General features: G+C 42.2%; 1 protein-coding gene across 1 annotated transcript in view; it reads right to left on the bottom strand.

The window, feature by feature from the left end:
• PCDH11X (protocadherin 11 X-linked) overlaps window positions 1–27,070 on the bottom strand; it is a 665,297-nt gene that overhangs the window by 62,298 nt on the left and 575,929 nt on the right. The window contains exon 8 of the mRNA XM_065410330.1: window positions 19,423–19,428. Coding sequence (XP_065266402.1) covers window positions 19,423–19,428 — 6 coding nt within the window. The remainder of the gene's footprint in view (window positions 1–19,422; window positions 19,429–27,070) is intronic.

Below are 27,070 nucleotides of genomic sequence, written 5' to 3'. Positions count from 1 at the left end.
CAAAGATCAGTGGTCTTATTTCAAATGTAGAGAGCATCAGCCACATTAAAGGCTCTAACCTGTGGAGTGCTGAGCATCCGCATGCAATGGACTGGGCACCCATAATTCCCACTGACTTTAACAAAGATTGAGGGTGCTCAGTGCTCTGGAAGACTGCATCCTAGATGTGTATAAAGAAATAGCAATAACAATCAGGCAGTTTTTCCCCCTTATCTCACTTTTTCTAATGCAAAATTTTAAAAAGGTATCGACTTCATGTAGTTGGCCTGTTTTAACTCAAGAAAGTCATTAGCAAACAGTGACTTTTTAATGGTCATGATTAAATAAGGGACCCATTATTTCATTAGTGCAGTCTTCACAGTTTTTACCCAATAGCTTGCAAAATCTTCAGCTTAATTACTACAGAGTATAAATGTAAGTAATCCAATAATCAGTAAGAAAAAGATAAAAAGAATGTTATATATTCCTTCAAATACTATAATTTAATCCTGTTCTATTTAAATTTCTTTTCACTGCAACTGCTTAAAGCTCAGGCTTTGAACTGAACCTCTTAAGATTTGCCCACCTCTGATTCTGAGCAGGGGGAAAAAATCAAAGTCTTAAAAAAAAAAATCAGTTTTCATGCCTCAGCTTTAGGATACCAAACAGCACGGATCATCCACTGATGACTGAGCACACTACAGTAGACTACAAATTAAAAAGTCATGTCTATTGGGATAGCAGTCATTTGAAAGTAGTCAACTAGCATGTATGATTCAATACTTCTGAAGTTTCCCGGATACTGACAGTATCATGTAGGCAGGATCATGTGTGAAGCTTTGAATGTGGATGCAGAATTGTGATATAATCACATAGCATGTGGGGGAAATACATTGCAAAGCAGTAACATATTATTTTGCAGCAGAAAACATCCAACTTTTCGAAAAAGCCTAACTTTATTTATGTGCAATCTTGTGAATTCAATTATGGGATTGAAAATTAACTACAGATTTTCTACTCAAAAGTGTTTGTACTCACTTTTATATAGACTCCTTTCTGTCTTCTGCCTATATTATTCCATTAAACAAAGGAACATAGTGGCCATCTCCTGCAAGTGAAAATTTTGCTCACTTCTATCCCAGCATGTATTGGTCAAATCAATATTGAGTGTAGCTTGAATTGTCTAAAACACCACTACTTGATTTACTCTTACATTTCAGAATTTGTGAAGGCATGAGAGTGACAGACAGAAGGGGCAGCCATCAATACATATGTAGAGAGAGATGCACTGTCCAAGGGTAGTTAGATTCAAGGTTAAGGATCCAGCTACAGCTGCAAGCTCTGGAAAATACACTATGCAGTTTGGAAGGGGTTAAGATGGTTAAATGGATTAGGACTCTTGCCCTTTACTCCTGAAGACCTGTTTTTAAATCCTAATTTAAGACATAGTGAGACATTTGTTTTCTTTACCGTAGAGCCCCACTCAACCACATACTAATGTTGATCATAACTTACATACCAAAATAGGTAATTATACCCAAAGAATTACTTCTAAATGCATAATTGCCAGTTTTGCAGGTGCAATAGTTATGCGTACTTTTTCACAGACCTAGCAGTTATTCCCTGCTTTGAAAATATAAATGGTGAACTAAAAAAACTCCACAAAATGGAAAAAAAACAAGTGAAGGACTGACTTTAAAAAAAAAAAAGCCAGATTTATTTGAAACCTCCAATCACTGTCTGGTAAACTAAATAAGGCAGCTATCAAACTGTATATAATTATGGTTTCATTTACTTACAAATGACAATTTACAACTAAGAAACATCACTTTTTGGATTGCTTCCCAAAGGCATATGTTGTGATGTTTTTCAGGGTTAAGCTAATGAGACTGCAGATTCTGTGACCAATTTTTTCAAATGGCTTCATTGTCATACACATATGATCTGATTGGCCCTGTACCATTCTGGAAGAGACAAAACTGCAAAGACTTATTGGACAAAAAAAGATAAACATGTTAATGAAGCTGTCTATGCATTGTATGTCATACAAACTAAACCTGTAATGGGATTATTGTTTGCAACATTTGTAAAAGAAATGAAGTTTGCAGTGCAGCAAGCTTGGAAGAAAATTAATGAATTCACAGCTGTTCACCTTAACGAACAACAGATTGGGAATATATTATTAAATTCAAAAGGAAAACTTTGCATATGTTGTCAGAAATTGGGTTTTGATCTTTACAAGTGTTGTGCTGATATGAATAATCAATTAATAATTGATTAAAAGCTTTTTCCAGATTAACCATGTCTCTGTAGTTTATTTTATTTTACTTTTTTTCTTCAGAGACCTCAACGATCCAATGAGTGACTGGGTCCCTATGGAGATTTAATGAATGTTAGGTACTTCTTGTTAGAAAGAGTTCCCCAAAACATTTAAGAGTTTGCTGTTGAATTAGCATGTTACTCATAGCTAAGGAAACATAATTCTCATATCATAAGCATCCTTAATTTTGGGAAAGATTGTCATTAGCCCAGTGTGCCTGCATATAGGCAAAGAGTGAATAGAACTTTGACTTCCCCCAACCGTCCTGTGTGAAAGCCAGTGCAGCTGAGCCAGCATGGAGGGGATAGGTATATGGCTAGTGCAGATTACTTGCCCCCCAAGAACAGCTGGGGGACTAAATTGTTATTTCAAGTGTTCCTGGACCAATGTAGCTATATGCTGCCCCCCCTTCTCAGGGCTCATAGTACAGCTCTCTAAACTGTAGATCTAATTTTCTATTATACTGTCTCTTGGTCATAGGCAAATATGTGGAGTGGATACTTGGTTGGTTAAAATAAAAACTTTCAACCACCTGAATTGCCAAAGTACTTTTCAGTTCTTTATATGACAGACACAAAAAGGAGACTTGTTAAAAATATTAAATTGCTCCCTCATGTGCAAAAGGCATCTTGTAAATATTGATAAATGTCTAAATGCAAGTCATGAAAAATGTTATTACACATCATAGGGTACCGTGTAATTTTATCACTATTTATATAATTTTTCATCTCTTTGTTAAGAGAGTGTCCTTCTAAGCTACAATTTAAGTAACCTTCTATCATACATAGACCTTTAGAAATCTGCCATTGGTAAATATTCCCCTGGAAATCCCAGATCTGACGCTGTGACTTTAACCATTTTGGGGGGGTTGGATGGCAAGTACAAGCTACCTATTCCAGTTCTACATAACTGAGGTTGTTTGCATTTATTCTGAAATAATCAGTTTCCAAAAAATCCCACAAAAGTAAACTCAGGGGACCCAAAAACAAACAACCCCGCCCCTCCAAAAAAACCCAAACCTTTTGCCTCTTCACCCGGAACTCCCCAATGAGCCTCTGTGCATCCAGATCCCACACTGAGCCACCCGCACCCAGATTGCCCCACACAGAAGCCTCTGACCCCACACCTGGATCCCCCCACACTAAGCCCCTCCACACTTGTATCCTGCTGGGCTGAGCCAGCCTGCCTGCTCACACCTGGTGCACCTGGCACAGAGGGGCAAGGCCCTGGGCTGTTTCTGGGGTAGGGCAGGCCAGGGTGGGTGCAGGGTGATCTCCCACCTCCATGCAGCCGGTAGCCTGTGCTCCCCACTGCCATTCTGGAGCCTCCATATTAATTTATTGACAAATAAAATGTGCAGAATTTTAAAATATTGTGCACACATTTTCTTTTCTTTTAGCACAGAATTCCCTCAGGAGTAAGTACTGCTCCTGAGAAGAAGCAGGCATGCCTTCTTAAGTGGCCTGTTGCCTCCTGATTGGTCAGTGTCTGCTCCTGGCCCTTCTAGGCCTCTGGTGAACTAAGTCTTGTTGGCAGCCCAGCCTGAGCAGGGTGGGTGTCAGAATGCCAATGCCTCCAGCAGAAGGAAAGAGAAGGCCTTACAGACACTGTCACCATATTTTGTTAGCAAATATTTTGCAATAAATAATTATACATAAGTTATATTACCATCAGCATGGAAATTAGATTTGCTACTCATGGAGCAGTTATTCAGCAACAGCAGCAGCATTTGACTTTACTCATTTGACAATGAACAGTGACATCCAAAAAGAACTTCTCTCCAATCTGTAAAGTAAGGGGAGAGGTATTTATTGCAGGCTGTGTGTAAGGGATATGATCACAGAACACAATCCAAATAACATTCTCCATTCCTCATCAAAGGAAAAGATGGAGTGATACAAGAGGAAAATAGAAGGTTTTAATTTTCACTGCTGCAGGACATTATCCATCCTGAAGCAATCTCTTGTGTTGAAAAACAATCCACAGGGAAGCAAGGAGACAAAATCTAGGACTAAAAGCTTTACACTATTCAGAAAACATGGATGAGAGGAAATAAAAAAATTATCACTGGGAACTACTGGGTATCACATGATCTATGTTGCCAGCAAACATTTTAATGGCATGGCACCTTACTCATTCACACATTTGACTTGGCAGCAACATGCTGTGCTATTGAGATAGGAGCCATACATTTAGAAATGGCCTCGGCACTCTCAATTTCTGTTCAAATGGAAATCTAGATGCATCACCAGGGACATAGCAGGGAAGGTGCCAGTGAAACAATATTAACCATCCTGCAATGTCTTCCTGCTAATCCGCACGCCAGATCATAAGAGGAGAGAAAAAAAAAAGATTGAGAGAGAAATGTCAATGTGGACTCTTTGGCTGTATTCAGGGCCGGCTCCAGGCACCAGCCCGGAAAGCAGGTGCTTGGGGCGGCCAAGGGGAAGGGGCGGCACGTCGGGCTGTTCAGTGGCAATTCGGCGGCGGGTCCCTCTCGGAGGGAAGCACCTGCCGCTGAATTCCTGCCGAAGAAGAAAGTGGCATGGTGGAGCTGCCGCCGGAGTGCCGCCGATCGCAATTGTGATCGCGGCTTTTTTTTTTTTTTTCCCCCACCGCTTGGGGTGGCAAAAACCCTGGAGCCAGTCCTGGCTGTATTATGGGGTCTGGCTTCAGAGCACACAATTCAAGTTGGGGGAAAGGAGTTCAAGGAGGCTTGAAGTTCAATGTTGCTCTCAAGCTGCTCTAATTTACACCAGCTGTAGATAGCCCCAAAGGACCAAAACCACAGGATTGGCATAACACCAGGGATGGGAGAGACACAAGAACCTTTAGGACAGCTCTATGTCTCTGGAGCATCCCCCTTTCACTGTGGCCAGTTAAGATGACTCGATCAGATTCCACCAACATTACAGCACAAATTGGCTGCACTGCACCTCATATCCTGCCCTGCATATTCACTGTACTCATTATCTATCATACCCATTTTCAATACTGAGGGTTTTATATTCCCTATTCTCAGCAGAGAGAGCTAAACAGATGTTTAACAACTGAAAAAAGTTGAATTTTCACATGTGTTAAGATACTTCATAAACACACACACATGGACTGGGACAGTGATGGGCCAGAAGCACAAGGTGCAAGCCAGACTCGCTACACAGATGCTTCCTGCTCAGACTCTAATACATCTTAATGAACATTTCCTTCCCATGTGTCACCTGGATGTTTTCTGTTGCACACCATGTAGGTGTGATTGACATATTTTGGAAAACTGAAGAATGATGACTCAATCCATTAACAACTGGAGCATGAACAAGCTTGTGCCTGTAGGTTAAGACAGTTACCTTTTTCTGTAACTGGTGTTCTTCAAGATGTGTTGCTCATGTCCATTAAACTTAGATGTGTGTGCTCGCCACATGCACCGGTGCCAGAAGTTTTTACCTCAGCAGTATCTGTAGGGCACCAGCTCCGGCGCTCCCTGGAGTGGCACGCACATGCCACAGTATATAGGGCGCTGCTTCCTCCCGCCCCCCAGTTCCTTCTTGCCGGAAACTCCGACAGTTGGGAAGGAGAGCAGGTTGTGGAATGGACATGAGCAACGCATCTCGAAGAACATCAGTTAAGGAAAAAGGTAACTGTCTTTTCTTCTTCGAGTGCTTGCTCATGTCCATTCAACTTAGGTGACTCCCAAGCAGTACCCCTCGGAGGTGGGTAGGAGTTCACGGACGTGCAGATTGCAACACAGCACTGCTGAACCCAGTGTCGTCTCTGGCCTGCTGATTGATGGCGTAGACGGCCGTGAACGTGTGCACCAAGGATCATGTTGCGGCTCGACAGATGTCCTGGATTGGGAAGTGTGCCAGGAAGGTCACCAAAGATGCCGGTGCTCTGGTCGAGTGGGCTTTGACAATCGAAGGCAGAGGGACTCCCACCAACTCATAGCAGGTGCGAATGGAAGAGGTGATCCAATTAGAAATCCTCTGCATGGACACTGGGAGGCCCTTCACCCTATCCACTGTAGAGATGAAAAGCTGAGACGACTTATGGAAAGGCTTTGTCAGATCTAGGTAAAAAGCCAGGGCCCTTCTTACGTCCAAAGCGTGAAGGCACCTCTCTTCACCAGTCTCATGGGGCTTGGGGCAGAAGACCAAAAGGAAGATGTCCTGGCTCATGTGGAAAGTAGACACCACCTTGGGAAGGAAGACCGGGTAGGGCCGAAGCTGGACCATGTCCTTATAGAAGACCGTGTACGGCGGTTCTCAGGTCAGGGCTCACAGCTCGGAGACTTGCCTTGGCGACATCACCGCCACCAGGAAAGCTACCTTCCATGATAGGTGAGACAGGAAGCCCAAGGCCAAAGGCTCAAAGGGCGGGCCCATGAGCCTGGACAGAACCAAGTTGAGATGCCACTAAGGGACCAGGGACCTAACTGGTGGAAAATGTCTCTCAAGACCTCTGAGGAACCTGACTGTCATGTCATGGGAGAACACCATCTGCCCCTGGATTGGCGGATGAAAGGCAGAAACGGCCACCAGTTGCACCCTGTTAGAGGAGTGTGCCAGGCCCAGGTACCTAAAATGAAGCAGGTAGTCTAAGATTGACCGCACCGAAGAATGAGAAGGAGAGATACCCCATTCGGACGCCCAGCAGGAGAACCTCGTCCACTTTGCCAGGTAAGTCTGTCTAGTCGAGGGCTTTATCAAGGACCTTCTGGACCCCTTCTGAACAGGCCCGGTCCTCAAGGTTCAGCCATGCAACATCCATGACGTGAGGTGGAGGGACACAGGTTGGGGTGCAAGAATCGACTTGGAGGGATCGCTGACAGGCTCGGTAGCGTCCTGAACCAGTGCTGGCGAGGCCACGCCGGGGCAATCATGATACCCTGAGCCTTGACTTTCTTTCTTTTCGCTAGGACCTTGCTGATGAGCAGAATCGTAGGGAATGTGTACATCAGGCTTCCTGCCCACAGCAGGAGGAAGGCATCAGAAAGGGAGCCCTTGCCCATACCCCATTTGGAGCAAAACCTGTGGCACCTCCTGTTCTGCCTGATGGCGAACAAATCCACTTTGGGAGTTCCCCACCTCTGGAAGATCATGCCGGCTACCTCCGGGTGGACCACCCACTTGTGGTGAGAGAAGTCCCTGCTTAGGTGATCTGATAGCATGTTTTTGGCACGCGGAAGATGACACAATTCTAGGTGGATTTTGTGGTCGATGCAGAAGTCCCAGAGATGGAGTGGCTCTTGGAAGAGGGCCAAGGATCACGCACCCCCTTGTCTGTTGATTTAGAACATCGAGGCTGTGTTGTCCGTCTTACCACTCTGCCTGACTGGTGAGGTAGGAAGACCACACACACCCTGAGATCTTTGACGTTTATGTGTAGCATCATTTCCTCTGGGGACCACATACCCTGGTTCTGGAAAGTGCCTAGGTGCGCCCCCCAGCCAAGGTCCGAGGCGTCCGAAATCAACTTGACTGAGTGAGGGAGGCTGATGAAGGGAACCCCTTCCAGGACTTTCCAGGGGTTGGTCCACCATAGCAGCGAGATAAGTATCATCACGGGAATGGTATCGACCTTTTCCAGGTGGTCCCTGGACTGGGAGTAGACTGTCAACAGCCATTGCTGCAAGGGTCACATCCGGAGCCTGGCGTGACACACCACACATGTGCATGCTGCCATGTGACCTAGGAGGCGCAGGCAAACTCTGGCTGTGGTCAGGGGAAACAGAGAGACTTCTGTGATGAGGTCTGACAATGCCATGAATCTCTCCAGCAGCAAGAAGTTCCAGCGCAGGTCGAGTCGAGCACCGCTCCAATTAACTCTATCCTCTATACAGGTTCCACGGGTACCACAGCACCGACCACTGTGCCTGAGGCTACGAGGCCAGTTTCAGTGCCGACAATGTAGCCAGTACCGCTGGTACCGGAGCTCATCCCACCGTCAGGGAACCTCGCTTCGAACCAGGTTAGGATCCTGAGCAGTCGCTCCCAGGCAACCAGGCCAGAGCAGAACGGTGGCTCTGTCCCGACTGGTGCCTGGGTGAGCTCCCACCTCTGGAATGGGGTCTTACGGACCGGTGGCGCTCGACGGAACTGGGATGGCCTGGAGCCAACGATCTACATCTCACATTTGACAAACAGTACCGGGATGAGGAGTCAGAACGGTCCAGGAAGCGCCTACACGTGGGTGATACCCTCTTAGGGGATCGGTGACGGTCCGAGGAATGGTAATGTTGATCCCGCGACGGGTCCCTGGAGCGGTACTATGGTCTCGGAGATATCGGGTGCCAGGACCGGTACTCCTGCTGGGGGGCACATGCCACCAGAGGTCTGCGCCTGATTGCCGGTGAGCTGCACCTCAAGCCTCTCTGCCCATGTCCAAGGTCCGTGGACCAAATGGGACTGCCTGTGTCTGCCCTTGCATGGTCAGAGGCGTGCCGGCTAAGCGCTGGTGGGACGACCCCCACGAAGGGGAATGGTGCCGCTGATGTGGGGACCGTGGCAGTCCGAACATGGGGTTAGCCCATGACCGGGGAACTACAGGAGCTGGTGAGGGTGGCACCAGGAGGGACATGATCTACTGTGCCGCTTACAGGGCCTCTAGCGTGGACGGTAACCGGAGCTGACGGAGGCCTCTGCCACTATCCAAGGTGGCCGGCAGAGAGCACGCTGGGCTCCACTGGAGCTTGGGCCTGAGATCCTGACGGGGGTGAAGAGTTGCCCGGCATGGGACCTTGCTCGCACCCAGTCTTATCCTTTCCCTTGCGGGAGGTTGGAGACCGACCTCACACCGTCTTCTTGGGCTTCTTGGTCAGAGCCATGGATGGGGACCGGTGCCAGCCAGTGGACGGTCCCGGTGAGGCACTGCGTACCAAGGTCACGGTGCTCAGGACTTGCGAATTTTGCACTTTTCACTAACATGTCCTTCGCCCAAGCAATGCAGACAGCTGCTGTGTGGATCACTAATGGGCATGGGCCTCTTGCAGCGATCACAGGGTTTAAAGCCTGGGGACTGGGGCATGCCCTGTCCCAAGGCAAAGTCCCGTTCAAGACCTACCATGTCTCTAACTATAGCTAAGGGATTTACAAAGACTAACAGAAAACTATATACACTATAATACAAGAATAACTAGTTTGTACAAATGAGCAGTAACAGCACTAGCTGAAGCAGCAACGGTTCCAGCACCATCACTGATGGCAAGAAGGCACTGACGGTGGGGGGAGCCAGCGGTGCCCTATATGCCGGTGAGGAAGCATGGGAGAAATCACAAATATACTTGTTTGAAAATTTAACAATTGGGCAATGAAAGCTGGCTTTGTAGGCCGATTATAGGTGAGCTTTGACAGCTTAATAGTGAATGAGAGATGATAAGAAAGGTAGGGACTGATCATGAAGGGCCTTAAAAGTGCATAAAAACAGCTTATGTCTGATGTGATAGAGAAGGGGAAGACAGTGGAGGGATCCAAAGATGGGGTGACCTGGTCAAAGTCATGGACAAGGAAAATGATCTCTGCAGCACTCTGAATGGATATGAGCAGGGCAAGGAAATTGTTCCGAGTTTATGGTGGAATAAAAACTGCTAGAGTAGAAAATAAACATAGGAAATATGTTAGGAGACAGACCCAGAAAAACAATTGCACTGTTACAGTCACTGGTGTCCCCATTAAAGACTGGCCATGCATCCCAGATTCCTGGGAGAATACAAATCAGCTGCATTTTCCAACACTAAGGAAACGAATGTGAAAATTCCCAGTGTGAATTGACTCTCAGGAAACTGTCCAGGGCCCAGGAGGATGTAATATGGAGCAAGAAAGGTGGCAGCTGAGAGGAAGGGCTTGGTCAGGACTCATGCTTTCAGGGATTCTTTCTTCGTCCCAGAGAGATGGGCCATACGGTCAAATATGGTGGCAAGTGTAGTACCTACCTGCACTACCTCACTGCAGTTTACTCAGGATTAGAGCTCTCAACCTTACAACCCTAAAAGATAGCACTGTGGCTGACTAAGAACATTTTCTGCTATTCTTTCTCCTACTGCTGCCAACTTTCCCTAGAATGTTTCTATCCAATGACACTTATTTCCATTGAGAGCCAAAAGGGTGTACATTCATATCTGGCAGAACGTCTGTAAATCACACAGGGAACCTGCATGCAAATATAGTGCAACGTGTACACACAGTTATGATGGGTATATTCAGAAGGGGTGAATGCCCCCCTTATTTTTCGGTAAGCAGTTCCTACAGGGATCTTAAAGCAGTGAATTTTAAGGCTCTGAAAAACTGCACCTTGAACACCCCTAAGCTGCACATAGTGCTTCACTTAAAAACGTGAGAAATCAGACAAAAGAAACAAGGTTTTCCACTGCAAAGGAAAAGTCCTTACTCCACAAAATGTAAATCCTGAGACAACATATCAGAAAAAAAGATGTTGATGTCACTTCATGTCATGTTCTGACAAATAAACAACTTCCAAGATCAACCAGTATGGTTTGGATTAAAATTTGGAAAGGAGTAGGGAAAATGACATCCTAGTGCTTAGACTGTAATAAAAAGAGTGTACAGCATAAAACCCAAATACTGATAGAATTCAATAGCAAACAGTACAGAAAATAGAGGCACTATCTTTAAGACGTTTTTTGGCCAAGTCAAATGCATATTATGATTCTTATACCTACAAATACATGAAGGAAACCTGAGTTTCTCTTCATAGGTTAGAAAGGTCCAAATCAGTTGACTGAGAGCACAACCTGACACAGTCACTGAGTTCATTGTAATACTTCAAAGCAGCAGAGAGGCACAGGCCAGCTGCTTGGGAATATTGTAAAGAATACTTTGATACCCCATACTGAGAGATACAAAGATAAAGAGAGATATTGACACTTGGAAGGAGAAGACGGTTTAGTAAGAAATTCACACACACACACACACACACACACATGCACACACACACACTTGCTCTGCAAACAGTGACACCAGTGACATTACAACTCAGAGGAAGGCCATGGGTAAGGCTGCACACAGCTCTGACTCCATGTGCAATGGAGAACATATCCAGTACCTCAAAACCCTTAAAGCCTAGGGTAAAAGGAAGAAACAATGCCAGTGACCTACAGCTTTAGTTAAAGGGCAGTACAGCACTGAAAGGTGACTGCAAAAATGGTGTGGTTCCACGTTATTGGGTTTCAATAACTCTGAGAGTCAAGCGGGGTCTTCCCCAAGGATCATCTCAGTGATAAAGCTTCTGCAGGCCAAATTAGGTCCTTAGTGATGTGCAATCTGTTTTCAAATTATGCCCTAGGTGACGTGCAACCCCACTGCTGTCCATGATGCTCCACAGGTATTAGTGATTGGAACAAATCTGTTGATGGTCCACTGCAAGGAAGAGAATCCAATTTACTGTCACTTAGCACTGTTGCCTTTGCAGGAGTAACAGGAGTAAGAAGCAGGATAATCTTATTTATGTCAGTGCAGTCAGCAAATATGGCTCTAACCGCATGAGGAACACCGTTGATGAATAAAAAGGTGCCCATTTTCACTCACTTTTCAGATTGGGACCACACTTCAGGGTGCAGCTCAACTACAATTATAAGCTAAGATCACTCACTCAGAACTTTCTCATAGATTCCCCTTCTGAGCTGAAAGTTTCAGTGGTTGGTCTCAGCCCAAGAAACAGAAAATCCATTCAGCTTCTTTCGGAGCTGAATGAACAGAAAAATATTCAAGTGATGTTATAAGTAGCTGATAGCCTGTGGTTCACTGCTTCTCTTTTATCTGGGTCAGTAAACTTACAATGGGAACACCTCGTTTTAAACTAAACACTGGAATTTAAATTTTAAAAAAAGAGATAATACAGTAAATTAAATATTTTTAAATTATTCCAAATGGGAAAAGTGCTCAATATTCTTATTATTCCCAGTCAAAATCTTTGGTATTATGGAATTAAGCATGAAGAAGTATTAGAAATTTACAGGAAAAGATCATGAAATAATGTTGTAACTTTAAAGTGCTACATATTAGAAACCCATATTAGAAATGCTAAATTAAATTTACATCACAAAAACCAACCAAACAAGCAAACAAAAGCCACTTTTGGCAAGGACTGAAACTATGCAGCCAAGATCCCCTGGAAACCATAATTCTTTTCCATACCACTGCTGATCACCTTTCATTGAAAACACTAGGTTGCAAATTGTTAATATAATGAGTTAAAAGAGTCAAAAGCCATTTATTTTACAGATGGAGCAACCCAAAACACCTACTGAATAGTTTGTATCCAAATTTCAAATCAAGGTTCACTTTAAGACACCTCTAAATTTAAATTTGTTTCATTATTAATTTAAATCAAACTGTGCAGGGGAAAAAAAACCCTACTCTATCCAGATCGGAAACATTCCAATTTTTAGACAAGTAGAAAATGAATTAACACAGTTACCAAGAGCTGATAATTGGGCTTATAATGGGAATAGTATTTGGAAACTTAACTACGGAACTGCTATGTAATTTGGTAGGCTCTTTCTGATATTTGTAATGTAACATTACGCACCTACAAATTCCAAAAAGGGGTAGCAGAAACAATGACAGAATAGAGCAGTCTTGAACTTTAAAAATACCCAACAGAATGCCTTGCATTGCTTGGACTATTACAAGGCATGCTTTGATTTGATGTTAGGGAATGGATTTAGAATAATTGTTATCTGAAAAAAAACTGGCCATCAGCGACTTTGTTAATAGCTTTGTTAATTCAGTTTGTTTATTACAAGTCCTCAACTGCATTGAATATTAATGCTATTTTCTCCAAAGCATTCCAGTGAACCTAATCCTCAGATGTGAAGCAAATAATTAACAAGTTGCATAGAGGACAATTGGGTTCATCGCTGCTTTTCCTGCACACCTATGCATCGAAACATACCTTTCCTGTAGCTAAGGGCTTATTTGGGTTCAAATGAAATTTGGTTATGAATTACTTTACAAACTCAACATTAAACCTCAAGTTGTGGCCAGGCCACATTCTTAAACATTGCCACTCGCAGGCTAAACCGACATTTTCTTAAGCTCAAATGTGTGTGTGTTACTTAAAGTAACCGTACTGGTGATAAAATAAATACCAGGCAGGAGATGCATAGTCCAGGAGCATATAATTTGGAGTAATACAGTGAAATTCAGTAAAAGTAAATGTAGTCCTACATATCTGGAAAAGTTCCCTATATGTAGAGTTGCTCACATTTTCCCCCCTTCTGATCATCAGGTTTACCTCCCTGTAAAATTCTTTCCAAGGATAAGGATAAAGAATATAAAGGAGATGAAGAACTGAACACTTAGTATAATAGTCTCAAGTCTAGTTCCAAGTTGACGTACCCACATCATAAAAACAAACCATTATTGGTAGGGTCACCAAAGGACTGAATTGATATGAAGAATGAAGTGTTCTCTCACTGCTCTACAGGTGAGACATCCAAAATCATGTGATGATGGAAAACTTGCAGTGACTGCTGTGGTTATTTTTGTTTGTTTGATTTTTGTCTGAATTCTCTGCTCACTGTCATCTCTTCTCAAAGTCCTCTTGAAGAAATCATATAATCAGTGAGGGAAAAGGCAAACACAACTTTCAGAAGGAAAAACAGAATTAGGTTTTACTTAGAAGAGCTGAGCTAAATGCAACATCTGTCTTTCCCTGGAGTTGAAAGGATGACTTATAGATTCACAGTGAACAGGTTTTCCAACAACATACAGGGATGGGTGAAGGGGGAGTAAACATTCAGAATGGGCTCTTGGTCAAAATGTAACATTTGAGTCTGATCACATTTATTTCCCTCTGAAACAGATTTAGGGCCAAATTTTCATTTACACTAAAGGCCCTTAACACTGGCAGAGCAGAGTGAAGAGGCCTTAGCACAAGGACCTTAAAAATGACATGAAATCTGATTTCTAGTTATATATGAATTATGCAATTACTATACAGTCTATTTAATATTCCTTTTCTGCCATATGACACCCTCTGCATCCAGTCTAATCTCACAAGCTAAGTAATATCAGATTGGATCAGTACTTGCATGAGAGAGGTTCAGTGGATACCTAGGTTCTGAAGGAAGCAATGGTGGTGATTCAGTAGCACTCCTCCCTCTAAGTTAGAATTGAATCCCAGCACGATGTTAGGGGGAACTTGTGCAACTCGCTTTCTTTCTGATGTAAGTAAAACTAAGGTCCTCCTAAGCATTTGTTGTGGTTAAATATCCTGGGGCACTATTTGCAATAGCAGAGATGCTAGATACAGTGCCCAGGCTAAATTCTAAGTGAGGTTACTGCATTCTGCCTTGCAATCTGACAAATATGAAATTTCAGGGAAGAATGCAAACAATATTTCTTGAAAATTTGTGTATCCCCAATCTTTCAGCCATGTCTACTCTGGGTCACACAAGTTCCCAATGTCTTAGGACTCACTTACCATAGAAAACACATCTATCTACCAACTAGGTTCTTATATTGGTACCTATTACCTAATATCTAAGTGCCTCTTCAGACAATACTCACTTTTCGCCCCATGCGATACTACTGTAGTTGTGCTCAGCTGATCCTCTGAATCAAGAATTACCTTGGTTTATTAGAGGGACAGTCTCCTTTGAGCCAATAGAGTCTGAATCTGCTTTACTTAAGGTCACACGGCCATATTTAATTATTCTACTGAGTTTTGGGGATGGTGAGTGGAGGGGATGGGTATATATGTCGGTTTTCTGGTTGATCGTTTTTGGCTAGAAGGATTAGGTGCTGGTAAATTAAAAGAAACATTTTTTAAAATGTTGTCAAAAGGTACCAAGAGCCTGGGATAGGTGTATGTGTGTGGGTGTATATATATGTATATACATATATGTGAAGCAAATAATTAACAAGTTGCATAGAGGACAATTGGGTTCATATACATATACATATACACCAACCACAAGCAGAACAACCACTAAAAGAAAACCTAATCAACGCTTTTAGGGCTCTGTGAATTTATTATTGATTCACAAGCCAAAGATGTAACTTTTGTTACTGGCAGTTTCCTTCAAGTCATGAACAGAATTAGAGAGAGGCTGAAAGGGTCTGATGTACTTTGGGTTTCTCTGAATCAGAGCTCTTATTAGAGATCAGAGGCCAAAGACCTGGACCGTTCTATTTTTCACACCCTGGTGTTACGCACTTCTGACATGTGACATACAGAGAACTGCACTTCATTGAAGAGTAGAGGCCTCCCAACTTCTAAACTAGCTTGGTGAAACCTATTTCACACCTTTTAAAGTGTGATAAATATAAAAATTAGATACAGAAACACTCTATTCAGTAAATATGAAACACATAGGGACCTTGCTGGCAATATAAAACGAGTCCTTTAAAGGTCCTGAACCAGTGTACCTACATGCTTTATACTGCAGCCCAATGTGCAGTCAGTAGACTGCAACAACACAGGTGAAAAATGAGAAATTTTGAGGGCAATTGAGCACAATGAATTTTCACAGTGGAGCAGCACAAAGTCATTTAACACAGGTATTTCTGAAACTCCGGCACAATGGACCCTCTTACAATGTTCAATGACCCTAAAGACTCACCCTTTCACCTCCGTGCTGTGGCTAGCCAATGTAAGCTCATTCTTGGCTGTCGTTTGTTTGTGTATGTATCTAGATGTAGCTACACACACACACATATTTTGCATCTCAAAATCTCTAGGCATGTTACACACAATAAATAGGTTTTATGCAAACCATTTCATAGACATTGGAAAAGAAGAGCCTTTATACACTTTCTCAATTGCAAAACAAACTCCAGCCCATCATCAAGCCTCACTCTTTCAGAAATAAATGGTGGGAGGAGCTAAGTCTTGCAGTGTGTCCTAAAGATGGAAAAGTCCAGCCTTTGAAGGACCAATGGTTTTCAGGTAACCAGGATCCAACCAGTTAGGGGCTTTATAGGTCAAAAACAACAACCTTGAAGTTTATGTGGAAATCACCAGCAGTGCACATCACGGAGCACAAGGGCAATATGCTCTCTATGAAAGTCACCATAATCTTGTCATGGTACTCTGATAAAACATATACAGTCTCTCACAACCAATTTGGGGCAGGAGACCCACCTCTTCCTATTTTTAAGACCAGTTACAAGACCCAGCGGCACAGAACGTCTCCTGTGCCTTTTGATTCATATGAACTAGCCAACTGTCTGGAGTCATCTGGGCTTAAAAAAAGGGGGAAGGGGTTTCTACATCCTCCAGTCATATCTGTTATGCATCAGAGATGGTAATCAAATTACTGGGAAAAACATTATTAGCCACTGTTCTTGCATTTGAAAAGCTTGAATTGAAGAGCAGGGTCTACCGGCTGACACTCCCTAATTATGATAGTAGCCCCATGCATTGCCAGTAGGTATCGCTGAATGCTGTGCCTAGCCTTCTCCTGCATGCAACCCATTGTAATTTTACAGCACTGGACTCAGTTTCACTGACAGACGTTTCTACTACAGTGCCACTCATCTCTTGAGTGCCTCCTTGCAGCTCGGTGCATTGCAGTCCTTCTCTCACCCCTCATGCTTCCTGCAGGCTTCCAGCCGAGCTTGGTAAGTCCTCAATGACTTGGCCCTCCAGCCAAGTCACAAAGTCCAAATGAACCCCATCTGGGGTATTAAAGGTCCAATCAATAAGCAGTCTATTTGCCTTACCTAGGATTTTCAGCCCCAGCTCTGGGCCTTTAAATTCAGCCCTTTGTTCCCAAATAAGCTCCATCCCCTTCTTTACTCCTCTTTACCCGTGGCCAGTGGGGGAACTTGGGCCTAAACACTACGCTGGGTGCCAACCCAGGGACCCTATAAAAAGCAGCGACATATGGCTTAATTTAATTCATTGCTGCTTTTTTCCCTGGGCCTCTCCCCATCTGGCCCTTTTACCTTCACCATCAACTCAGGTTCTTAGGTCCTCTCGCTCCCTGCAAAGCCAGCAATGTCACATACAGCCCCAGTGACCAGAGAGGAGACCTCGCCATGCCCTGCTGGTCCCAGCCAGGGACTGACTTGCTAAGGCCAGGCAGTTCCTTTTATCTGGCTGGTCATTGCTAACCTCTCTAACCCTTGGAGGACCAGGATATCTGGTTTCCAAAATGGCCACTCCAGAGAGTCCTCTCTAAGCAAACCTGGAGGACTCATCTGCACTGCTCTTTTCCTCTCAGGTTGTGCTTCTTGAGGCGGGGTGCAATAGGACCACGGAAGGGAGCTGCAAAGGCTGAGTACACCCAGTGACAGGGACTGTATGCCTGCAATACCTTTGGGTACCAATCAAAATCAGATCTGGACTGTTTGGAAGTCTGCTGCCTTACCTAACTCAATAACTTATTTGTAATTTGTCAGCACAGGATATTTTATGTCCAGCTTGTCTGTCCACCAAACACATGTTTCTAGTCAATATCCAGTGATGTTTCTCTAGGCATGGGAAACTAATGGTACTGGCATTATTCTGAACAATTCATACTCTCCTTCTGTAAGATTGTGTAGGCACATAAAGAAAGCATCCTGTTAGCACTTCTGTGATGGATGCCAGAGGTTTTGGTAATTCTTAAATAAAACTAAATGTTTCACTAATATTGTTAGCTATGTGTTTGAAAGGCAGAATAGATTTGCCAAATTCTTGTATGTTACTCCTGTCAGACCAGCCAAATTAGCTTTGTGCCTCCCAGCAATAGGCTGTCAGCTTTTCACACAACTAAATGGCGGAGTTGGTTTTACTGCCAGCACCTGAGAACTGTGGTCAACAAGGTACAACACATAGGTATTATTGCTCTCTGCCTTCAGCACAACTTGTCAAAACAGTTAAGCACATGATAAATGTCACACTCCCAACCAAGATTTGGAGTTTTAGTAAACTATCTGCCTTTTGTAAGAAAGGAGTTTTTAACTGATTTTCTCTTTAGCTGGGACAACAGACAAGTACTGTACAGGATTCCTTTCAAAGAAGGGGATGCAAGAATGCATTTGCAGTGCCACTAAAATTGCTTTGTGGAGACAGAATGGGTCTGTAAATTATTAATGAACTTTGTTAATATTGGGAAGCTAATGAAAAAGTTACAGAGGATCTTTCATATTTTCCATCAAAATCTAGCCTCCACACTGCTGTGGCAAGGTTGCTGATGTTTGGTAGCAGAAGCAGACACCTTTACAAAATAAAACAATGTCCTTATTTGCCAGATAAAGTGTACAGTGATTTTAAGAGCAGGTCACTACACCATGGTACTTCTAATAACAAGGGCTCCTTCTCTACCAGCTTCCCGATGCTGTCACTGTCATGAATTTCAAGTCCAACATCTCTGAATCTTTTGTAGCAATAAGCAAATACTGTGTGTTGCACCAGGTAGGTAGGAATCTCTCTTTTCTTGTGGCATAAATCTCCCATTTCTAATTCTGAAGGGTTGAGAGACATCAGACCTTAAACTTAATGTTTACCTGCTGGATATTGCAAATGCAGCGAACCCTTATGGAAGAGAACCATATCCCATGACACCTCTCTGAAAGGATGATTAGTGCTACCTTAAAGCAACATTCATCCAACATTGCCAGGTTCTGCAGGTGAGTCAGCAATATCCTATGTCCCGTATTATTGAAGGCTGCTTTTCGATCTTACAATACCAGCATGGATGTCTGACCCTGATGGACCCATCGATCAGCAAAATCAAGACTGTCTCTGTACTATACCCAGATCTAAAACCCGACATACAACAGTCCAATAAATTGGATTTGGATTTTCACCACTTTCTCAATAACCTTTTCTAAAATATTAGGTGCAAGGCAGAGCACTGGGTCGACATTATATAACTTTTACATTGTATGACACATCTCTATGTCTATAGGATGTAGTTATAACGTGCTTTCTGCTTGATACTAGCTACAATTTTGTCATCATTTTAAACTGCAAAAGAAAATATTACTTGTAGTATCCACTAGTGATCCTGTAGCTATTTTCATGCGGAATGAGTGGTATTTATTATTCTTTCTGATGAAACAGCTTTTCAGAGAGGAAAAGAATATTGTACACCAAAAGAGCAAAGACTATGCATTGGTAAGAAACATTCATAAATCCCCTTCCAGTTTGTAAGGATACAGTAATAGTACCCAGACTTTGCCCTCAGGCCTAGCTAAGTGAGGTATCTCCCTATCTGCACTTGTCACTTCACAAAGTCTCTAAAGGCTCTCAAGACCCAAAGTGTCTTCAGGTTGCTGACAGGCATTTGCTCACTGCGTCCTTGTACACTTAATAGCCTGATGCGGGTCCTCAGTGCCAAGTTGGAAATTAATCTGTGAGAATCTCAGAGATAGGCAAACATGGGATGTCAGAAGCAATTGCAGTCAAGATTGGCAAAGCAGAACATCATCTGTAAATCTGCTAGCTTTTCTACTCTGGAGTTCGACAGCTGAAATATGATAGGGAGGAAAGTCTACTGGTGAAATATAAAGTGGATGGAGCAAGATGTAGACATTTTTAGCAAGTGCAGCATTCACCTCTCTCACAGGGAAATAATGTAAGTTGGTTTATTTATGGAGATCTTTTCAGAAAGAACTGTGAGTGAAACAGTCCTAATTTGTGTCTTTTCTGGGTTTTTTTTATCCCATTCATCTTTTTTCTCTTTCCAGCAAACTTCATTGCTTCTCCCCACACTGCAAATAACTGTTGATTTGCAACAGCAGCTATGATTGAAAAAAGGTTTAAAAATCCAAGAGATTCAAATGGATTCAGTAAGCAGAAAATGTTTTATTTTACAAGTTGTATACTTCTTCAGCTTCAAGATGGGGGTGGGGATTGTTTTTGAAGTAGGTCATTGGAGTCTCTTATTTACAATTGGTACAAAGTGCAGCCATCTTGACCTCTGGGAAGTCTCACAGGATTCTTTTCATGGTGTTAACAGTCTTTAGCAGAGTGCTGTGAAAATGTTTCCATCCAGTATGAATCTAGCATATTTGGGGCATTTTGCCAGCTTTATTCAGGCTCATATTATTACACATTAGTGAAGAACAGTGTTCTGCAATTGAAAATTGCTTTTTCCATCCCAAGAGCCCTTTCAGCTCAGTGAAAAACTGTGCAAGGCTCGGATATGTTAAGCCCCAAGAGCCCAGCTCCAATTTATCTGGAGCATCAAGTGGCATCCTCCCACGAGGGGAATCTGCTTGTGCAGTGCTTTTGATAGCTCCCTCCCATCAAGTACCAATGGTTCATCCTAAAAAAAACCTCTAAAAAGTCTACAGATGCTTAAACTAGAAATGGTCCTGAACCATAGATCTGAGCTTTATAGTTGATGTCCATCTCTATAAGAATTCTGTATCTGAAACTATTTGAACTTTGGAGCTCAATATCTACACTTCACAGCTAAGACTGTATCTGAGATATAACAGGTTTCTCCTATAGTAAGAATAGGTAATAACGGCAATATCTTAGACACTGTGATGTGGTATCCCTTGTTAAATGCTGACTTTTTAATGGCAACCGCTATAACTACCTTAAATAAACAGTACACAAAGTCGAAACTATTTTTAGGCATCCATAGGGCACCCTTTATATTAAGTTTATTCTAATATTTCAACATAAACTCTATGTATAATGCAATTACTGCTTTAGTGATACATGCTATAATCCACTCTGATGTAAATCATGGCCCTGATCCTGGACTTTGTTCCAGCCACCTTGTGTCACTCTCCTACACAAAAGGACCCTAAACCCAGCAGATCCCAGCTCCTCTATGTAGGAAGGTACTTGGGTGTAACAGCCACCCCTTCCTGGTTTCTGGTGGAAGGGCCATGACTGAGGGACAGGAGGCAGGGCTGGTGATCCCCTGTGGCCTGACTGCCATAAGGGCCCCATGATGCCAGCAACTGGGCCAGAAAAAAAGCAGGGAGTCCAAAAACACCGCTGACAATCCTCACTCCCTAAGAGTCTGTATGGCCAAAGCTGTGCCCAGGCTGGGCCTACCCAAGCTGGCATGAATCCAGCTAGTACAGGTAACAGTACCAATGAAGACAGCACAGTGTGGGCTTCAGAGCAGGCTAGCAAGCCAAGTACATACCCAGGCCCTGTGCCAGGCTTGTTCTACCCAAACTGAAGCCTGCGCTGCACTGTCTTTCACTGCTATTGTCATCCACACTAGCTGGATTCAAGATAGCTCAAGTAGACTAGCCCATGCACAGCTTCTGCTCTGTAGACCTATCCGAAGATGCACTGTGTTATGAGATGTGAAACTGGTGCTATATGTCTAATTTCTTGCATGTAGCTTTGCGCTTAATAATATTGGGAGTTAATCCAATAATCCTATGCAAAATGTTTGCAGCAGTATTAGCCCTTGAGAAGACAAAACAGAGCAGGCAGGTAGTATGGTGTTAACTTTTCATTGTATAAACAAATAATTTATTATCTGCAATCTTTTTGGGTGAAAAATGCCCTTTTTAAGCTTTTTTAAGGGTTTCACTGACATTTAGACTATATGTTAGAGTACGTGTCCATTCTTTAACTGCTGCTTAATATACTTGGTATGTAGAACAAATCACACTTACTTCACTGGCCTATGTAGCTGGAATGTTACCATGCAGTAGCTTCCCAGAACTTCAGAGCACGCCACACAGAGGCTGAAGAGGTGCGCAGCAGTGACCTAGTTAAAAGGTCCCAGGTATACTAGTAAACAGTAACTTTTGCATTTGAGCTGAGAAAATGTGTTAACAGATATCCTAATAAACTGCTTGCAAACACACACCCCTTATACAGGGCCTACACCTTTTAAATAGGAAAGGGCCACATTTGGGAAAAATTGAAATGAAAAAGATTTATTTAAAAAATATGTGCCCAATGACATGCTCTGATTGTACTATAATGAGCAACTGTAAGCACAGGTTTAACTCTGCAATGTCACCTTTCCCATTCCTTCAGTGTGAATCCAGTTAACCTTCAGATTGATCACCAAAAACAATTAATATTGTGATTATAATTACTGACTTGACTCAAGTCTTCAGCTCAATGGAGAGTCATAAAACTTTTATTTCCAAATTAAATAAAATTCACCATTTCTATAAATGCACACTGACTCACACATTACAATTGACTAGACGGTGTTTGGAAGTGGGGTGGCGAGAAATACACAAGGAAGGAAGAAAGAAATGTTTAGAACATCACATTGCAGATGCCAGCATTTCTTGTTACTTCTGTGCTTCCTGCCTCTCTTTGTGTCTGTTATACAAGTTAAAAGTTTGTGTCTGCCTATCCTTCTCTGCACCTGTTACAGCTTATGTCATATACAGAGGAAACTGACGAGCTCAGCAGTCAGCATGCCGATAGGGGAGCAACATGCAACAAATAAACCATTACACTATTCTTTATACTGCTTTACTGGCAGAAGACAATATAAAAGCAGAGCTACACCAGCCAAACTGGGGCAGTTGACAGGTATATGGAATGAAAATATGATAGCAATTAGAAGCCTTGACTAAAAAAAGCAAACACACACACAAACCACCACTGCTATTTCTTACCTAACTTAACAACTCAGAAATACTCAAATAACTGCTAACGGCCAGATCACGCCACCTATAACTGCCTAAAGAGGAGACCACCCCTCTCCCATTTGAAGATCTCCTGAGATCTGCACTGGCAGGGGCTTGTCCATCCCCATGACACTATCCCCATTTTCCTCAGGCCCTGCAGAGGCCTTTGAGTGTAGTACTGCATCTGCGCTGGAGCAGGAGGTGCAACGTGAGTGGTCTGAGGCAAGATTAAAGTAGTGTTGCAGCAGGGCTGGAGGGATACACACTGTCCTTCTTCTACACTACAGAAATTAGGTGACAAAAGATAATATCTTTACCATGAATTAAGTGTCCATGGAGCAGCTGTGGCCAGGTAGAGTGTTTCCAGTGTCTCCCTGTGCTAGCAGGGAGAACACGGGCCTGAGCTAATGCAGAGGCACGTGGTCTCCATGCTGGTGCCTTGGCTTTTCACAGATACCAGGGTAATTGCCACATTTGAGGCTACACCCTATGGCCTTTCCCCCCGCAAGGCAAACCCCAGCTGCTGGGAGGAAGGTGTCAGGGATCTATAATGGAGAATTCTTGCAGAGATTTCCTCCACCACTACCCCATCCCACAGGCTTTTCCAAGGGAGAGGATGATATGGGCCTAATTTTGCAGAAAACTGTACTACTAGAATTTTGCTCAAATAGGTAGTGGTGGTATTTTGGGGGCTGGGGAGGAAGAGGACCCCACAGCCAGGTTGGTATTCTATACTTCGTTAGGTTTAGGCTTTCTTTCCTCCAGCTATAGCAATTGTGATATTGCCATAAATAGTTACAGTATCAAAAAACATTGGACAAATATGGAAAAACTATGAAAACCTTTTCTGATAAAGGAAAGGTAACAAGCACAGTTGCAACAGCTGCATGTACAGCTGTGTTTCCAAGGCAACACCTCACAATTTATATGGCTACCGGAAAGAGGGGGATTCTGTCTTAAATGGAGTATAGAAAAATGGACTAAAGCAGGAACTACAGGAACACTGAAATCATGAAGCCCATGCTGATTTCAACTGTTGTAGTCTGCGAAAGAGTGGGTTGTGTTTTAGCGAAGCCCTGGCCTTTAGATCTGTCACACAGGTTTTTCTTTGTCTCTTAGGTTCCAGATTGCCCATTCACTGGAGCCACAGGGAAATACTATTAGCAAAAATTGATAGTGCATTTACTGCCACTTCGTTTAGTTTCAGAGTAATGGCACAATCCTTCCCATGTTATTTGCTTGCTTAAGCAAGTAACTAACCAATTAACAAGCCAGTACATTGTGATAAACAAATACTTCATAAACATTTCATAGAGAGAAAAAGCCCATTACTTTCCTTTTAATACTACTGTTGTGCTTAAGTGAACAGGAAGTATTAAAGCTTTAGATTTAAAAAGGAAAATCAAGCAAAGGTCTGTCTTGTATGGACTAGATTATAAGTGAACTAAATTATTAAAAAACAATTTGCATAGATTGCAAACCATAACCTTCTTCAGCTTTTGGAATACTATGATTACTTTAGTACTCACACTATTTGAATCCACTGCAATAAATTAGGACAACAGTCTCACTATGCGTGCATCAGCGCTGTAAAAATCTTATCTATCCTATCATTTCTGTAGATTTGAAGAGACTTATAGACAACGTGTAGTGGGACATGATTTGAAGTGCCATGAGCAAGTTAAAAAATATTTCTGTTTCTGTTTTCTTTTTTATTACAAAACCAAGGTATCATTGCAGAAGCTTTCCATCATATTGTTTGGCTGCAGTGGGTCACACATTTTGCACCGATATAGTAATGATACACTTGATACACAATGACTACTCTTAACTATATATAGTTAACTGACCTTGTGTATTTAGCATGTGTTAATGAAAAGAAATAACAGTACTTGATAACATGATCAGATTCCAATACATTTCAGTGCCTTGCTTTTCTCCCAGTACTGCAATAACATTCATATAACTTGCATTCATATAGCTGTGCTAAATAATACATTAGTGATTATACCCATAATAAAATGATTGCCAGTCATTAATACTGATAAGTACTTGAGTATAACATTTCTACTGGCTGATATGTTTGGGTTTTACTGTTCACTGCAGTCATAAAATATATTTTTCTTTATATTTGTGTCATAGTGTGTGTGTGTGTGTGTGTGTGTGTGTGTGTGTGTGTGTGTGTGTGTGTGTGTGTGTAATACTGTATGCACATACACAATGGGATAGAATTACGCTTGTACAGACTAGCTTAGTTTTAACATTTGCTTATTTTTGAGTGCTTCATTTTGCAACCTAAACATTTTTTTATATGTAACATTTATATGCGTGTGTGCACACAGATATATTGGCTGAGTTCCATTGGACTCAGTTATCTCTTTACTGGGAGCATTCAAACCACTCTGTACTATCTTCCTTTTTCACTTGATTGACCTAATACATTCCAACATTAGCAATATTTTGTGTCGATGATAGCATAGTTTTCCAGCAATACAACACAATAGACCTTCCTCATTTAACCATGTACACTCTGTACACCAGTATTTGCATGTTTACTATACAAATACATCCCATACAATATATATATAGTCAATGGAAGAGACACAGTGCTAATTCAGAAACAGTGCTGTTTCTCCATGAGATGTGATGCAGCATAACACAAATTTGTATGCGATTTTGAAAGGTATTTTTATGTGAAGGAACACCTCTGCTTCCCTGGTAGAAAACCCTCAGCCTTACTCAAGCTCTTACTCTTTTCCTGACTGCTCAACTAGTAGACTGTGATCTGTACTCAATCGATATTTAATGACTGTTTTATGTTAAGGAAAAGATAGTAATGATTTTATATAAAATTTTATGAAACCACCTTTCTTTTGCACTTTACTGGAGGGGAAAAAAATGTTGTTCCTAGCTAATAAAACCTTTGGATAGTACATATATTAACAGACAGCTGAGATTCCAGGATGATGAGTTTCAGTTGAGATGTCAGGTTAAAGTGACATCTTAAACAGAATGAGAGAGAGAGAATGAATCTCAAGGGATTTGGACACAGTCAGCAAGTTCCAGATATGGAATTAGGGGCCTGTAATTCAAACCTGTCTGGCCTTTATTTATTTGTTTCTGTATATGAATCTAACAAGGTTTTCAGTCAGCTCTTGTCAAAAATTTCTTTGCCATTCCCCCCTTCGGTGCTTTAGCTGTGGAACCACATCAGTATCAATAACTGAGCAGCAGTAAGAGTTTGATGGATGTAAACTCCTCCCTAATAGGAAGAGGTTTGTAATTCACAGATGAAATATCAAATCCATGAACATTTTAGGGATGGGTAACATGAATTATGAGAGGGTAGTGCATTGTTTACATGCTTCAAAGTGCAATCTATGCATATATCCCACTTCTCTTTATATGAAAGTGTATGTATGAGAGTGTAGATGGATATGAAATCAGTGGGAACTGGGTGCAAAGCACCTCTGAAAAAAACAGACCCATATATAGATACCTATACCATATATATTATATATATTTATTAGTGGGTGTATAAGTAATATACTTAGTGTAGGAATCTCTATATTTTGAATATACACATAGAATGGGAGAGTATATAAGAATATATTATGTATAAGTAGCCTCTTGCTTCTGTGATGTTAAGATCTCATTAAACCCAATTCTAAGACCAGAGGATTAGACAGATGTCACTGTGGTAAAACATGATAAGACAAACATTTGCTTTGACCACCCAAAGAGCTTTGCACTATAAAAATCTCACAGCGAGGATGGGCTCTTACCAAAATTCCTTTTCTATCCTAAAGGAGCCCATAATACATACAAATAAAAAAAAAGTATTTTCTACTACTTTGTTTGAAATAAAGGAGTCTGCCTTCTCCCCTTCCCAGCTGCTTTTCTCCTTTTAGGCAAATAGGAGCAACAGAGCAGTGTATAGTGGAAGTATCGTCATGAAAAATAAGGTAGTAATATATACTACAAGAATGTGGAGGTGAGAAAGAAGTAAGAAAAGGGTACATCTAAGACTTGCATAAATTGAAAGAAAAATGTATTACTAAATTACATGGTCAGCCTAGCACATTACAAGGGAATTTCTTACTAGTACTACAACAGTTACATTATCTTATCTTAGATAATCCTTTATCGTACATTTCCCATCCCAATCCAAGTCAAATAAAATTTCTGTAATCAATAATCACCCAATAGTTACTTAGCTTCGCTGTATATTACAGAGGTGCCAGTC

The sequence above is a fragment of the Emys orbicularis genome, chromosome 9, assembly GCF_028017835.1.
Source record: "Emys orbicularis isolate rEmyOrb1 chromosome 9, rEmyOrb1.hap1, whole genome shotgun sequence".
Classification (NCBI taxonomy): Eukaryota; Metazoa; Chordata; order Testudines; family Emydidae; genus Emys; species Emys orbicularis.
This window is presented reverse-complemented; position numbering and strand designations above follow the sequence as displayed.